Below are 15,741 nucleotides of genomic sequence, written 5' to 3' on the forward strand. Positions count from 1 at the left end.
CCACCAGTTTTCTGGGCAGCAATTCTGCCACAGCCTCAGGGAGCGGCAGAGCAGGGCTGCATGACGGGAAGGTCAGCTGGGGGGGACCGGAGCCAAGGTGGTGGCCCTCACCAGCTTGGGCAGAGTCCTGCAGTGCCTGAGCAGGGTGGGCAGAGCAGGCAAAAGGGCTTGGACCCACTGACACACTCACACAAGGCGAGGTGATGAGCCAGGTACGAGGTCCACCCAGGGAGTCCGGGCAGGAGCAGCGCAAGATGGTGCCAGGAACAGAACTGGAAACACAGGTCCAAGGTCCACCCAGGAGATGGGGAACACCTGCGACATAACTGGGCAGGGATGGAAGGCCTTGGGCTGAGCTGAAATGGAGCTGCTGCCCCATGGGCAGGGCATGTAGTTGGGGGTGCCAAGGCAGGTGAGTCAAGGTCATCAAGGCCTTAGTCAGTGCACTTAGTCTCTGTTTCTCCTATGGATCTGAACTGGCGTGTCTGGGGCAAAGTCCTTCCTGACCTGACGCCGCTGTTCTCTGCTTCCTTCCCTGCTTCTGTTTTTGGAGGAAACCTACGCACCATGGAGGCACCGTGGAGGCACCATGAGGCCATGCACATGGTGGGGCTACAGCAGAGCTCAGCACCATCCCTAGGCCCTGGGAGAAATGGGACTTGATCTTGATGTGCAGGGAGGAAATGTCTGGGGAGAGAGCACAGGTAGCTTGCAGAAGGGTGAGGCCTAACTGGGGGGGTACTGGTGGATCCCACCATGGTTGGGGAGAGCTGGTGAATGTGTGGATGAGCCACTGAGTCCCTCAGTCAGGAGGCCAAATCAAAAGAGAGCTTTCAGCAGCTCTGTCAGGATCACATTACTATCCCCAGCTGAAGGGATTTTTAAAAGACGGGGTGGGAAGCAATTCCCTCATCCTCTAAGGATTTTGGAGACTTGGAGGGGGGCAGGGGGAATTGCTTCAATTGAAGATAACATACAAATGCTACCCCCACACCGAAAAACAGTACTTTCATGTTTCAGTAATGTTGAAAAGATGTCTAAGCTGTTTCAAACCCTTTCTCTAAACTTATTTTTTTTCTCAGAAGAAAAGCTATGTCAGATCCATCTCCTTCTTGTGAGCGGCTTTTGCTTTGACAAGTCGGCATGTTTCCCGACAGCCGAACGTTTCCCCGACAGACTTCCCAGCCCACCCTGACACCTGCGCTACCCTGTGCCCGTCCGTCACAGGCACAGCGCAGGAGCACCTGCCCACAGCGGCCGCCACGCGTGGGCTTCGCTCGTTTCCCTCGTGCAGGACGTGCGCCGCGGCTGGAACATCCCCAGGTGATGCCCGCGGGAAACCCCTCGTTCCGGGCGAAGCCGCCGGCAGCGCCTCCCCCGCCGCACCCCAGCTGCGGGGCGAGTTTCCCGGGAGGAAGCAGCGCGGGCTCCCCACGGGCGCCCCACTGGGGCAACACCGAGGCTGCGGCGGGAAGCCCTTTCGCGCAAGCCCGGCGGGCGGGGGAAGCAGCGGGGGGGCCCGGCAGCGGCGGCGGCGGGGCGGGCAGTCGGCGGGCCCGGGGCGTGGCGTGGGGCCGGCGGCGCCGGGAGGCGGCTCAGTCCCCGCTGCCAGCTGAGGGCGGCGGGCCCCGCGGAGCAGCCGCCCAGCCCGGCCCGCCCCGCGCCGCACCGGAGTCGCCGCCGCCGCCGCCGGCCGGCGAGGGCGGCAGCATGAGCGGCGGGCGTAGCGGGCGATCCGCCGTGAAGATGGAGGCGCCGTTTTACCCCGAGGAAGGACTAGAGCTGCTGCGCGACTTCGTGCCGCTGCCGGGTTTCGGTACCGCCGGCGGCCCCGGAGCCGATGCGGCGGCTGCGGCGGCGGCCGGGCAGAAGCTGCTGCTGGGCGCCGGGAAGAAGCGGGACCTGGCGACCGCCGCCCCCGCACCGCTGCCGGGGCCCTTCGCCCTCCGCCCGCCCGCCGGCGCCCGCGGCAGCGCGGCGGCTCTGCGCTTGCTACAGCCGCCGCCCGCCGCCGCCCCGCCGCCGGCCGCTGGCTCCGCGGAGCCGGCGGGCGGCGGCGGTGCGGCGGCGGCGGCCCGCGGCGGCCCGGAGGCCGCGCTGGGCTCGGCTGCGGAGCTGCCGCTGCTTAAACTACCGCCGGCCGCCGACCTGGAGCAGCTGCTGATCCAGGGGGGAGCGGGGCTGGGGTCCGGCAGTCCGGGGCCGACGGCGCCCGGGGCGGGGAGCGGCGGGGCCGCGGCCGCGGGGCCGTTTCTCTACCGGCAGCCGGTGACGCAGGAGCAGGAGGGTTTCGCCGACGGTTTCGTTAAGGCCCTGGCCGACCTGCACAAGCAAAACCAGCTCCTGGCGGCGCCGCCGCCGCTCTCCACGCCGGGACCCTGCTGCACCGCCCGCCCGGGGCCGCCGGGAGCCGCCGCCGCCGCCGACCCGCCGGCCGTCTACACCAACTTGAGCGGCTTCAACCCCGCGGGGCCGCTGAGCCCCTCGGGCAGCGCCTACCCCGCCGCCTCCGCCCCGCCTCCGCCGCCGCCGCCGCCGCCGGCGGGCCTGGGCTTCGGGGCGGCGGGCTTGGGGAGCGGCCGGCTCCCGCCGGCGCGGTCCCTGGAGGAGCCGCAGACGGTGCCCGAAGTGCCGCCGTCGGCGGGCGGGGAGGGCGGCAGCAGCGCCCCGACGCCGCCGTCGCTGTCGCCGCTGGACGCGGAGAGCCAGGAGCGGCTGAAGGCGGAGCGCAAGCGGCTGCGGAACCGCATCGCCGCCTCCAAGTGCCGCCGGCGGAAGCTGGAGCGCATCGCCCGGCTGGAGGAGAAGGTGAAGGCGCTCAAGGGGCAGAACGCCGAGCTGGCCGCCACCGCCAACCTCCTCCGCGCCCAGGTCTCCCAGCTGCAGGGCCGCGTCCGCAGCCACCTCTCCTCCGGCTGCCACATCAACGCCGCCGGGCATCCGCCCCCCGCCGCCGCCCAGCCCCGGGAGCCGCCCGCCGAGGCGGCCGCCGCCGCGCCGGAGACTAGCGCCTGCTGAGGAGGGACGCCCCGACCCCGGCACCGGCACCATCTCCCTTCCGGGCACCGGCACCGCCCGCCGCCGGGGCGGCGCGGAGCGGAGGCACCGCGGGGCCGAGGCGCGCCCCCACCGCCGCTCTCCTATTGTTATTAATTATTATTATTACTATTTATTTGCGCCCGGAGAAGGCGGCTGCACGAGCCGGGTGTTGCTAAGTGTTCCCCGAGGTCTCGATGTTTCGCTCGGCAGCGAGGGTCTCCGTGGGTGGTTTTGGGGCAGGTGGATTGTTTTGTTTTTCTTTTTTTTTCAGTGAAGTACTTGAGGTCTGTAGAGATTTCGGAAATTAAGGAGATTCCTGTTTACAGAAAGATTCAACTTTATTTTCATGGGGGATATATAGTGTGTTTCCTAATACACCTTACTGAACTGCATAGCAATGGATAAGCTTTTCAAACTTAAAAAAAAAAAAAGCCAGAATCGTACCCTTTTGAAAAGATGTGCGTGTATATATATATTTAAAACATAATATGGCTATGTATATTTTCTTGGTATTGATAAAGAACTTTTTTTTAAAATACCGTCTTTCTCTAGAGCTTTAATTTGCCATTGAGAGTTAAGACAGCTATGTGGGTGCTCTTGCACTTAACACAGCTTTGTTTTTAAAATTGAACCCTGGAGGGAAATGATTTTTGTTGTAAATCTGAAGCAGGATGAAATGCATTGCTGATTCAGTCATATGAAAATACTTTTCTAAACTGTATGCTCCGTATTTCTTGTGCCAGTGCGAACCTGGGGCATTGATAGTTATTTATTGAAACTTGAACACTTTTGGAGGTTGCCTAGACCTTATTTTTCTATATAACATATTAGTAGTGAAAACGGTTACTTTGGCAAGAAGAGCTTTACTTTTTTTTCCTTCACTGTGTACATTCCAGTAGTGTTTGCTCTTTACGTAGTATAGTAACAACTCAGTGCTATACAGAAAAGGGCTCAGATTTGGGGTGGGTTAGCTTTATAGCTAAGGTGGTACTTCCATTGTATTCTGTTTGAATAAATCACAGAAATATTATGGAGAAGTAGATTTATTTTTCAGTAGAAATCTGTGTATCTTGCTCTTGGTCTACTTTGTTCTAAAGAAACTTTCTGCAATACTCTAGAGCAGAAAGAGTCAGCACTAGAACGTGCAACATTTTTCTGGTTGGGAAGAATTGGTGTGATTTATTTCTTTGTCAAGATTTTACTAGTAGAAGAGAATAGTAAAGGAACTATTTCCTCTGATTTGACATAATCCTCAATCAGTTTTTGAAAGCTTTAGATCCCTTGCTCGGTACTACTGCCTACCTTGCTTTTGCTGCACCTGTGTATTTTGAGCATAGCCGCTAATGCAGCGCTGTTGAGCCCTGTGGCGCGGTGCCGTGGGAAGGGTCTGTCGGAGTGTGGCCGTCACCCCACCAGAAGCCCCTCGGTGTGGGGGCTGCGGGCTGGGCCTGCCGTTGGGGGAGGGCAGGGCATCTCCTGAGCAGATCCAGCTTGCAGAGCGGGGCCCACTCCCCTCTTTGAAACTGTGCTAACAACTTTGCTTGAACTCAGAGGCAAAACTTACATGGGGATATGTGTCTGTGCCAGCTGGTGAAAATGGGGATTGTATGAGGAACCGAGGGGGCATAGACATCTTTATGTGTACAAGCCATTGCTTGGGTCTGTTAAACCCACTCAGGAGCTGTTGAACATCTCTTACTTCTTCTGAAGGCTACACTTGATGCTCTGCGATTCAAGAAGAATGGGATAGACTCACAGTTTTTCTTGCTTTCACTGGGGATACGTGAGTGCTATCTGTCCTGAAAGTTGAGCTGCAGAAGTCAAGTGTGTGAGCCTTTTCTTTTAGTGCATAGTCATTCCTGGCACTTGTGTGAAATGACATGACAATGCATAGCAATTGTGTTATTGTAGCTGAGATGCTCTGAGGATATTTCTTTTCTTAATGCATATGCAAATTAGGTAGAAGCCATATTAATCATTGTATAACTGTAATCATGTCACCAGAGCCTTTTTCGGTGGTTGAAATGATTGCGTGTAACAAGTACCTTCTGCTGTTAGAAATAGTAATGAACAGATAAAAAATTATTTTGATCTTAACACAGGTTTAAAGACTTCTTAAAGGCATTCTGAAATGGACAGCATACAATCTGTAGCACTACCTTTTATATAACAACTGGGTGAAAAATAGCTGGTTTTTACTATGTGGCAGGCATCACCTATCTGCAAAGATGCTGCAAGACTCGAGAAACTGATAAAGATTTTTTTTCTTTTTTTTGCCCCCGACAGTTAACATGCTTTCCCTAGTGAGAGAGGTAATGCTGCCTGGTAGACGCATTGATGTGAGATGCTTAGCTTTACTGTATGTGTAGTGAGGTGGGTTTTTTTCAAGGAATCCTGGAAAAATTCATAAAAATTACGTGGGTGGCCACTACTGTTTCAGTTCTTGTATTTGCAAATTGAGTGTAGGGCTAGGTGAAGATCTTGTGGTAGGACACAGGACAGTGTTAAATGCAGCTGTGCAGTACTTGTTCTTTACTTGTTTTACCATTTCTGGTCATACTGTATTAGTAATGACCAAGGAGAAGTGGGGGATCCACAAAACACAGGAAATCACTGCAATTCCCCTTCCCAGCCAAGGGCAGGGCTATTATGAGCTCACCCTTTTCAGCATGGTAGTATTAAAGCTGGAAACCACCACACATTACCTCTCTCTCATTTAAACTTTCTGCAAGAGCAGTCCTGCATCCAGCCTCTCAGAGACCTCGTGTGGCAACTTCTTTGATAGCCTGCTCTATATTCTAGCTGACATCTGTTAGGTGGTAGAAGTGCTGACAGGCCAGCTCTGTTACCCTGATGACTGATGAGAGGTTACTAGTGAGGCTGGTGGCTCCAGCTGTCTGCCAGAGGCTGCTATTCTGGTAGTGGAGTTGCCAGAAAGAAATGTTTTCTGTAGAGTGACAGGTTACCTTCATAAATGCCTTCTTTTATCTGGGATTTAGGCTAAGAAACAGGATCTAACACTGACATGACCAAAATCTGAGAACAGTGTGGGGTAGCTGGTTTTTTTCCCCTGTTGTTTCTGCTAGAGGTTGCTGCTCATATAGTAGAGATATGAGTGGATAGCCTAAGCACCTCGCATTTTAAGCCAGTATAACAAGATACAACACAGGAGTGCTTGCCTGCTGCAGCTATCAGGCTTGATTGTTACTGTCTTCTAAAATGTATCAGTACTCTTGGCTTTTCCCAAATCTTTAAATATGGCTTCTTTATTTTGTTCTGCCTTTTTTCTTCAGTTCGTAGCAGTATTTTTCATGTCTATTTCTTTTAGGGTTTGATTTTCTGCCTAAAACTTTGGTCACTGTGAGATGCTAAAAGATGGAGACTGGGTAAAAATTTTCCAGTTCTTTATGTGATTTGCATCAATGTAGCTGCTTTTCAGTAACTCCGGGCAAGTTGGCTGTGTATCACTGTAACAAGACAAACAAGAAAACTCCACCAAAACAGTCCATGATCAGTGGAATCTCACCGCTTTTTAGCATTTTTCTTCATCCTTCAAAACCATACCATGTTTTATTATACTTGTGCATGCTATTTGCTAGTCCATACAAAGATTCTCACTGCGTGACTTGGGTTTCCAGGGTACCCTCATGCCCTTCTGATATGGTTTTGCATTCCAGGTGCAAAGCCATGACAATCAGACATCCCTCTTTGCTTTGCCCTAGCTGTAATCACTGCTCTGGAGATTATACAGTCCCTCCCTTTCTCTGTTTTGGCTGGTGGATGCCTGTTCCTGTGCCCATCTTGCTTGCTGCTCATCAGCAGATTTTGAACGCGCTTGAACCGATATCTTGATCTAGATGTGAAGTGCCTTCCTATTTAGGTGCTACAGCAAAATAGTTTGATTCATAAATTACTTTCATTTCTTTAAATTGTTATCAGATCTTTTCTGTCCTGGGGAGTACGAGGAGGACTGTTTGTGGTGAGGGAGGTCTTGTTCACTCCTTCCTTGGGCAGAGGGAGGAGCTCCCATCTGATCTGCCCCTGCTTGCTGTGAGTGCAGGGAAAGTGCTCTTCTATGACTGATACAAACGTTGTCATTACTAGAAAAGTTAATTGGTTTGCTCCCCAGCATAGAATGGGTAGTGAAATCTGTCAGCATCACAAGGTGTCCAGACATGTCCGGGTGGTTGGTGAGTGGTTCTTACAACTTTCACTGTGACTCCAGGTCGAGCCCAATTGGCAGGCTTAGAGAGCAATTGCCAAAGCACAAGTACTTTGCATACTTTGAGAAGCGTAGGTGTTCAGGGGTGATAAGTCCTGATTACCAAGAGGGGATGATCCTGGTGGTGGTGATGACATTTTTGTCATGAGCCTTTGATGGTCTTGCAAGACATAAATACCTCAAAGGATTTGGACTTTTCACTGCATGTCATAAATCACTATTAACTATCATGCACTGTTGAAGATCAAAGGGTGGGCCTACTACAATTCTCCATTATCTTCCTTTGTGTTTATCTCATTACTGAAGGAAGAGTCATAAGGCATACTTTTTTTTCATTTAAATATCTTATTGATGGTGTTTGTCTCACCTTTGACAAAGGAGTGATCTCCCAAAGTTAAGCCCTGGGGCATTCTGCAGTTTGCAGCTGTTAAAGTGGAAATTCTATTTGGCAACTCATTTCTAATTAGCTACATAGCTTGATGACACTTTCTGAATTCTTGTTTGGTGGTGTCTGAACTACAGGTGCATGCTGTGTCTCAGTTACTAGTTGTGCTGAAAATAGTGACTTCTCTGCCATAACCTGAGTCTTGTCTGTTTGAATCCCCTAGCTTCTTAGAGAAAATTTCTCCATATCTGAAATTAATATGCAAAAAAAAAATAACCAACCCCATCATTTTGTAACATAAGTCATTCTTCCATGCATTTTGTGTGCCCTTCTGATTCTGGAGTGTAAGTTAAAAAAGAAAAAGCAATGAGTTACATTTTCATTTATTCTTGTGTGCAGCTGTTAACTGCTGCTGGATAATTTTGCTCTTTACTTACTTGATTCTCTAAGTTTCTATGTTTAGCAAGTAGACAAATTGGAGTATGACATAGCTGCGTACATATTTGATTTGCACAAAACCACTTCCATTTTCCGAGTATTCTGTTTGCAGTTTTACTGTAACTGAGAATGAGTGTTGACGAGTTCTAGGCTGTTTTAACACTCTTCGGTCACTTCGTCTGATCAGTATTGTGTGCAGTGACTGCGCACCTTCCAGCAGAGGTGGACAGTACAGTCTGTCAGGGGTTCACCTTTTTTTAACATTTGGCAAGACGTGTATCAGCAGAAAAAGCCTTGAACAGAAAGCTTTCACAGTGCATAATAATCCTGCAAATGTCAACTGATGTTTCTAATGCTGCAGTCACTCACTGTGGGTCTGCATCAGGGTTTGCTGTACCTGATGCAGTATGATAAATGTTCCTGTGACAAACTGCAGAATCTAAAGTTTCTTATAAACTTGTTAATCTTGCTGAACATGGTGAAACTTTACTGTGAAGGTGTTGATGAACTAGATCTGAATTTATGGAGACTTAGGTACATTATGGGAGACAAGAGGTCTTGTTAATTCTCAGTTATTCCTGTCCTGTGTTTCAAAGATATTTCTCTTTTTATCCTGCCTGTGAAGTGGCTTGCAGCTTTTTGTGCTGTGAAACTTCTCTCTTCGTAGTCTCTGGTAGTAACTCAGGCGGGACAGAAGCAACTTCTGCACGAGGTGGTCATGTGTGACAAACTAAATGCAGATTTCTGAAAAACACTGCAACAGTGAGTGTAAAGTGGAGAACCTGCTGTTGTCTGTGTGTTGCTAAGAGAGTCTAGAAATGTATGCACCTAATTTTTAATGAGGGCGGCTTTCCAAGACACCATCCTGTTGACTTGCTATAGGCATTGATCCCTGCTGCTTGCTTTAGTCTGGAAGTGGTTTTCCTTATCTATTGCATACCAGAAGGTTTACTTTCTGCATCAGTATAGTCACAAGCCAGATCTCTGCTTGGATGTTGAAACAGTCCACTGCATGCAGGTCAACCAGAATGCCATACTGTAGCCGTCCTCGCAGGGTCCTGCTGAGGAAACAGTAGCAGGGAGAGGAAGGAAACCAGTCTAGGATCTGCATCCTCACACCAAAGCTGTGTTTTGAAATGCAACTTTCTGTTGAGTAGTCTTGACTAAAGTGTGTCACTGGTGTAAAAGCACTGAATCTTGGTCTTGTGCCTGCAGGGGACATGAGTTCTTGTGCTGGACTTCTGCTTTGGGTGGTATCCTCTCAACTCTGTGCCAGCCACTGGTACAGGAAAAGCCAGCAAGTCCAACCTTTATGAACAAATTCTTCTGAAGCACACAGGTACCCATAAACACATGTCAAGGTGTTGTGCACAGACACTCGCATGCATAAAGAAGGGCATGGCCAAATGGAGGAACTGTGATTTTCTTAGCTGCAGCAGTACACAATGGGGCGCCTTCATATTCTTTGTCATGGTCAAGTTCTCCCAGAAGAAAACCAAGCTGCAATTCTTTGTGTGATTGCAAGGTAATTTTTTAGATTTCCAGTCAAATTGAAGAACTGTCAAATCCTGCAATGCTAAATTAACACAAAAGGATAATTAATTTTAAAGTCACATTTAGCCTTAATGTAATCTGAAGTGCTGCAGTTCATATGTAGTAATTTGCTGCAAAGTGAAAGGAAGGTTCTTACAGATAATGTTTGCTCTTTTGTCTGTTATCAAAAGGTCTCTATCCATAGTGTGGCTAGCTGTAAATTGAGCTTTGTTGTGAATTTCTGGTACTAGTAACATACATGGTCTGCAGTAGTTTAAGGAGTATGTGTGTTGGCTAAATTGCTTTTCTAGAGGAATTATGATTTCTGTAGGAATGCTTTGGAGTGGTGGTTGACTATGAAGCCTTCCTAACACATGGAGATAATAGATATGACCAGTTCACTGTGCACTAATACACTGCTAGATTCTGATATTTAGCACACTGCTGATAATATTTACTTCTGCTGTTACTTATTGGTCAAGAACTAGTTCAGGGTGGAATTGTAAGCAACCTAAATAAGGTCCACATAGTCAGAGAGCTGTGCCACTGGAGATCAGTAACAGACCCTCCATCTCATCCCAGAAGAAAAATACATCTTTTTTTCTAGATTAAGTCCTATTTTACTCTTCCCTTGAAATTTATTTAAATAAATTTGAAAACCTTTCTGCTAAGTACCTCAAAGCATCTCTTGCAACTGTTCAGTGACAGTCAGATTGTGGTGGTACTTCTGCCATAGATGGAGAAAGCTGAAGCTGCTAAAAGTCAGGCTTCTCATTGCATCCCTGTTCTTAGAACATGGACTTAACATTTGAAAAATCATAACCAGAAACTTGAACTCTGTAGAACTGTTTGATACCATTTTCCTGTCCTCTGCAGAAAGCTTCCCACCGCCCTAAGGGATGTGTGGCCCTCCTGCCTGACATGGAAAATTGACCTTTAAAAATGTACAGTCTTTAAAAAAAAAAAAGGCTTATAAAGATAATCTTGAGGTTCACACTGAGCCTTTTGAAGGATAACGTGTTGAGCTTGAGAACCTTTCCCACACCTTTGTTTCATAAATCTCCAGATTTTCTTGTAATGCAGGACGCAAGCAATGTGGTGGCACAGAATAAAGTTAATGGACTATTCCAGACAGCATATTTAGGATATCTTATTTTCCCCTAGTAACTGTTAGGGAAAGATACCAGTAGAAGATACTGGTATAAAACTTGCCGTTCTTAAAGGAATAGAGCCAGGGGTTGAACTCCTGTTTTTTCCAACTTTTACCATTCTGTCTTTTAATATCCTTCATGGAAGGGTGACAGAAATAGTGGGAAAATACTGACTACTGGAGAGTTAAATAATCTAGTTACGTATAATATGTCACATAAGCTGTGGCCATGAGTAGCTAGGACACCTATTTACAGTCTGCAAGATGACACCTTCAGATCAGGGATTCATAAAATGCTGCCTAAGTGTCATTACCAGTCCAGACCATTTTGTGCCAGTTACTAAAATGGTATTGTAAATCCTTGTGATGTTTGAAAATCTTTCCGGGCACACTACTGATATCACAGCACAAGCTGGTATGTCTATGGTATCTTTATGGTATGATACCGCTTTCCCAGCAGGCCAAAAGTGTGTAATAAAGTCTACTTCTTTTATTCCTTTTCTCATGGTAATAGAGATAGTACTTGGAGGAGTCAGCAACATTAAGAAAAAAACCATGGAAATCAAGGAAGAAATAAAATTTATCTCTGGTACAATATTTAGTGGTAGTATTGTATGTTTAAGTGGCAGAGGATTAAGATTCATTTTCAGAATGCTCTTTAGATTGTTTTGTTGTTACTCCTTAAGTATCTTCTAAACTTCTCTTCTTTGGAAACTTTGCCCCTCCCTGTTTGGCCTGATGACTGGTAATTTCACACTTACCCTTATTTATTTAAAGCCATGGCAACCACCATACTGAAATGTCATCAAGTAAAGTCCAGTTGGAATGCTGACTGATGATGCAAAGGTCTGCTATCTAATAAAATGAACCCGTGGAGGATGAGCTCCAAAAGACAGCTACGCCCTGTCTTCAAGCATTTGCTCTAATTTCAAGGCTTTCCCATGTGGTGTTGCTCAACATGTAACAAAACAAGTTCTTGCGAGCCCCTTGAGCATTCCTCCTATGTAACAGATTAAATAATCAGGCTTCATTAATTCCCCCTCCCCAAAAAAACCCCAAACCCAAAATGGAAAAAAAAGAACCATCACAAGCAAATATTGGAGAATTGTTTTGCTTCGGTGCAAAGCATTATTTGTTAATTACAGAGACACTTGGCGCAGTTCTGACATGTGAGCCGTCAGTGTAAACACCTACTTGCACCAGTGATTTTGGTTTGGTTGCGCTTAGCTACTTTGTAGGGGACAAAGGGAAGGGAATAAGTGTTGCAATATAGTGTTGTGCAATTCCTGGCTTTGAAATAGAAAATGATGAGCAAGTCTGCATAGGCCTCTCACCCACCAAAATTTGGCCGCTGGTTCTTACCACTCCCACTCTTCTTAATTCAGAACGGGTCTGCTGGCTTCTTAAGGTCAAAAGGAGACAAGGATAGACAAGAGAGGGCAATATCAGGGCTGTTGTGCTGTTCTCCTCGGCCTTAAAACTCAATCTGTTAGATTACCTCTAGTTTATGATGTCTGAAGGTAATCTTTAGGATTCCTATGTGGGGTCTTACTGGGAAAGGTGACTGGATCTGTATTGCTGATTAAGTCTCATTGGTGAAGTAGCTCTTCAGCTTTCCGTGTTTTTCAGTCTGTGTAGTTGTAGGACATTCTTCCAGGGCTGTTCCTCTTTCCTGGAGTGGCTCATCTAAGGCTGGCTTGGTCTTCCCACAGTTTCTGCCTAGATAGAAGATCTTTCTGAGGTTTAGGTGTTCGTGACGGATAATGTTGTATCACTCAAAATAGACACCCTGAGAAAGGAGCAGTTCTGGATAGGTGCAGACTGGGAAAGATTAAATCCATCATTCTTTGAGCAATATGTCTTTGTATCAGTTGAACAGAGCAACTAACTCCCATCAGCTAAAAAGGAGAGACCTCTTGGGCAGTGGGACCCAGGTTTGAAAGCGCTCGGTTTCTGGTGCCTGGTTCTTGCCGAACTTCTGTGGCACAGAAAATGTTTCATGCCCTGCAGTACATAAAAGCCTTGCAATATCATGAGCTGGGGCTCCTGCTAGGATCAAGCAAGTCCTGTGGTCCTCATTGGGATTACAGTCATGCCACATGCTGATCCACTGACCAAAGGGATCTCCTGAAAACGAGAAGCAGCCCCTCCCTGCTGCTGGGTAGCCACCAGCATCCTCATGCTCTCTTTTTGTCCAAAAGGAGAAGTGTGAGCAAACTGCCATGTCCTACAGCTCTGGAATCCAAACTGGTTCTTCCCAGGCCTTCAGGCATGGCACTGAAACTTTCTTCTTCAGGATAGCTGTTCAAAACGAAAGGTGGAGACAGCAGTTCAGATTTGGCTTTGCTCTTCCAGCAGCTTACGTGCAACTAGTTGGTGGGTGGTTGTCTGCCTACATCCTTTCCTGGGTTCTTGTAAGTTGGGTTTACATGTACCTTCTTATTCTGCCTTATTAAATTAGCTGGCACAGAGGAAGCCTCTGAGAAACCCTTTCAAAGTCTCTGCTTCAGGAAGAATTTTTAAAAAATTACAATATTTGAATAGATTAAAAAAACCTCCCAAAACAAACAAGCCTCCTGAAACAAACAAAAAACCCAAACAACAAAACAAATTACTTTGTATGGATACACATACTTCCCATTTTTTTAAACCTGATTATTTTAGGGAACTCTGTTCAAACAGGTGTGCTGGCAAGGACATTGCACACAGACAGGGGTAATCACAGTGAAACAAAATTCAGTAGCTACTCGTTTGCTGGATTTGGTCAGGAGACGTTTATCAAGGACACTTCTGACAGCTTTTTTTCTGATGCGGTGATTTTTTTTTTATGTAAACAGAAGCTACAGGGCTTAAAAATATACAACTGAGGATTATGTCCATTGTAATTTTTTTACATTACTTTTACAAACTATGTAGTCTTATATTCAAAGTACTTATTTCTGAGACAAAGTGGACAATATTAGTTGGCATCTTGCACTTGATTAAATGTAGAATATTTTCTTAATTTAGTGATGTGTTTAGGAGAATACTGTAACTTACTAAATATACAACGGTGATAACTGTGTTTACAATACTTTTCCAATTCCTACTGTTCAGTGGTAGCAAACTTGTTTAAGAATTAAAAGTAAGGCATACTGTGATTGGCAATCTTGGAAAAATTTACTCAGTGCTGCTACCACTAAATGCTGTGGGATGGATACCATGGATTTAAATGGCAGCAGAATTGTATTCCAAGCCTCTGTCTTAAGTACTTATGACTAAAAGGCGACTTGCCTTGTGCTCATTTATGTATCCCTGTGTGTAGTACATCAGTTAGAAATCTGTTAATGATTGATTTGTAACATTAGGACCTTTATGGAGATCACAGTGGGGTTTTTGTTTGTTTTTTGTTTGTTTCTGAACAGACACTTAGACATTTTGGAATGTATAACATTGATCCTTGTGCTGGAATTGTTTACATGCAAAAAGGTATTTATGATTTTTTGCAAACTGCAATGTGCAATTTTGTACATGTGTTTAAAGAGTTTATAAGGAAGATATTGTATGTACAGTACTTGGACCTGAGTATTATTTCTTTGATATAAATATCTAGAGGAAAATTAAAATTGCTTTATATTCATATTTTTGGCTGTGTTTTTCATTATTTCAGCAAGAAATTTAGAAGTTAGCCTAAGGCATAGGCTTTTTTGTTGATCTGGGTTTTTTTTTTAAATGTTTTTTAAGCATGCTTGATATGCTGCTTCTTTGGATTGTATTAACATGTTTGAAGCTCAAGGAAGGAAGAATTTCTTCTTGTAAAGACACTGCTTTTCAGGATAACTTCCCTATATGCTAGAGCAGATGCAACTGAATAAAAAGAGAAAAAGAGGAGAAGAGAAAGTCCAGCTCTGGTGACATCAGATTTTAGGTGATTCCTAAGAAAAGTGACTGGAGCCATCAGCACTGTGGGATGGGGACTTCAGTTGCCCATGTCTTGACTTTTCTTCTTCAGCAGAACGAGCAATGGTAAACACTTTTTGCCATTTAAACTGTTCTGAAGCCACATCTGGAACAAATCTATTGAGTAAGGCTATTCTCTTTCTTTCCCGTGATCATTCTTACGGCCATCGCTGCATCTTGACATATTCCCAACGGAGAGCAACTCAGTAAACATTGCCACGTGCTAGAAACACTTCTGAAGTCCCAGCTGAAAACTCCCCTGTTCCGGGAAGGCAGCCCTGCCTTCTGGATACGTCCTTCCAAACTGAGTGGCAAGAGGAAGGACTGAGGGCCAAGCCCCACTAAGAATGCTCTGAGGACGCCAAGTTCAAGCAAGAGCCAGGCAGTGCGGCAGTGCCGGTGGCATTGGCCACCCCAGCCTGCACCCCAGTGCACAGCTGGACCCTGGCTTGCTCTCTAGAGGTGTATGGGTTCCAGACCTGACACTGAAAAAATGGTAGAAGGACTGGCTTCTTCTGGTTTAAGATATGACTACCAAGATTTCAGTGGCATGCAAAAGTTAGAGGGGGGATAAAGAATGAAGCTGTGAGCGTACTGCAGTTCAAGTTGTTGTACATTGGCACTTACAGTTTATGACTGCATAATCAGTTCAGTGTGGAATTACTGTGACTTCTATACGTGCGCCATGCCTCCATCAATACTCTGTGAGTTACTTAATGCTTTTTAATCTCCGTGTTGTGCATGTCTGCAGGCTGTGTTTCACACATGCTAGCCAGACCACTCCTTGCAGATTTCCACTCCACTGTAATAAAGATTTCTTCCTGGGAGAGTCTGTAGCACTCTTGCAATAATCCTGATGCTTTCCAAATTAAATACAGAGGGGATGCAGAAGAGCAAGATGGTGAGAGCCTTTAACACTTTGATATATGCTTGAGGGTATTGTTGCTAATTTTGGATGGTAATTTGAGCTTCAGAGCCTAGTTCCATAGAAAGGTGTTTTGCATATGTGGTATAGGAACTGATCTACTTGTTCTC

The 15,741-nt window shown here is 46.7% G+C and overlaps 1 protein-coding gene across 1 annotated transcript; it reads left to right on the forward strand.

Annotated features, from left to right (window-relative positions):
• The first annotated feature begins 911 nt into the window (after window positions 1–911).
• LOC142050067 (uncharacterized) lies at window positions 912–14,386 on the forward strand. Its single transcript, XM_075078394.1, has one exon. The coding sequence runs from the start codon at window positions 1,144–1,146 to the stop codon at window positions 3,016–3,018; it is 1,875 nt and encodes a 624-aa protein (XP_074934495.1). The 5' UTR covers window positions 912–1,143; the 3' UTR covers window positions 3,019–14,386.
• The last annotated feature ends 1,355 nt before the right edge of the window (window positions 14,387–15,741 follow it).

This window comes from Phalacrocorax aristotelis, chromosome Z, assembly GCF_949628215.1.
Source record: "Phalacrocorax aristotelis chromosome Z, bGulAri2.1, whole genome shotgun sequence".
Lineage (NCBI taxonomy): Eukaryota > Metazoa > Chordata > Aves > Suliformes > Phalacrocoracidae > Phalacrocorax > Phalacrocorax aristotelis.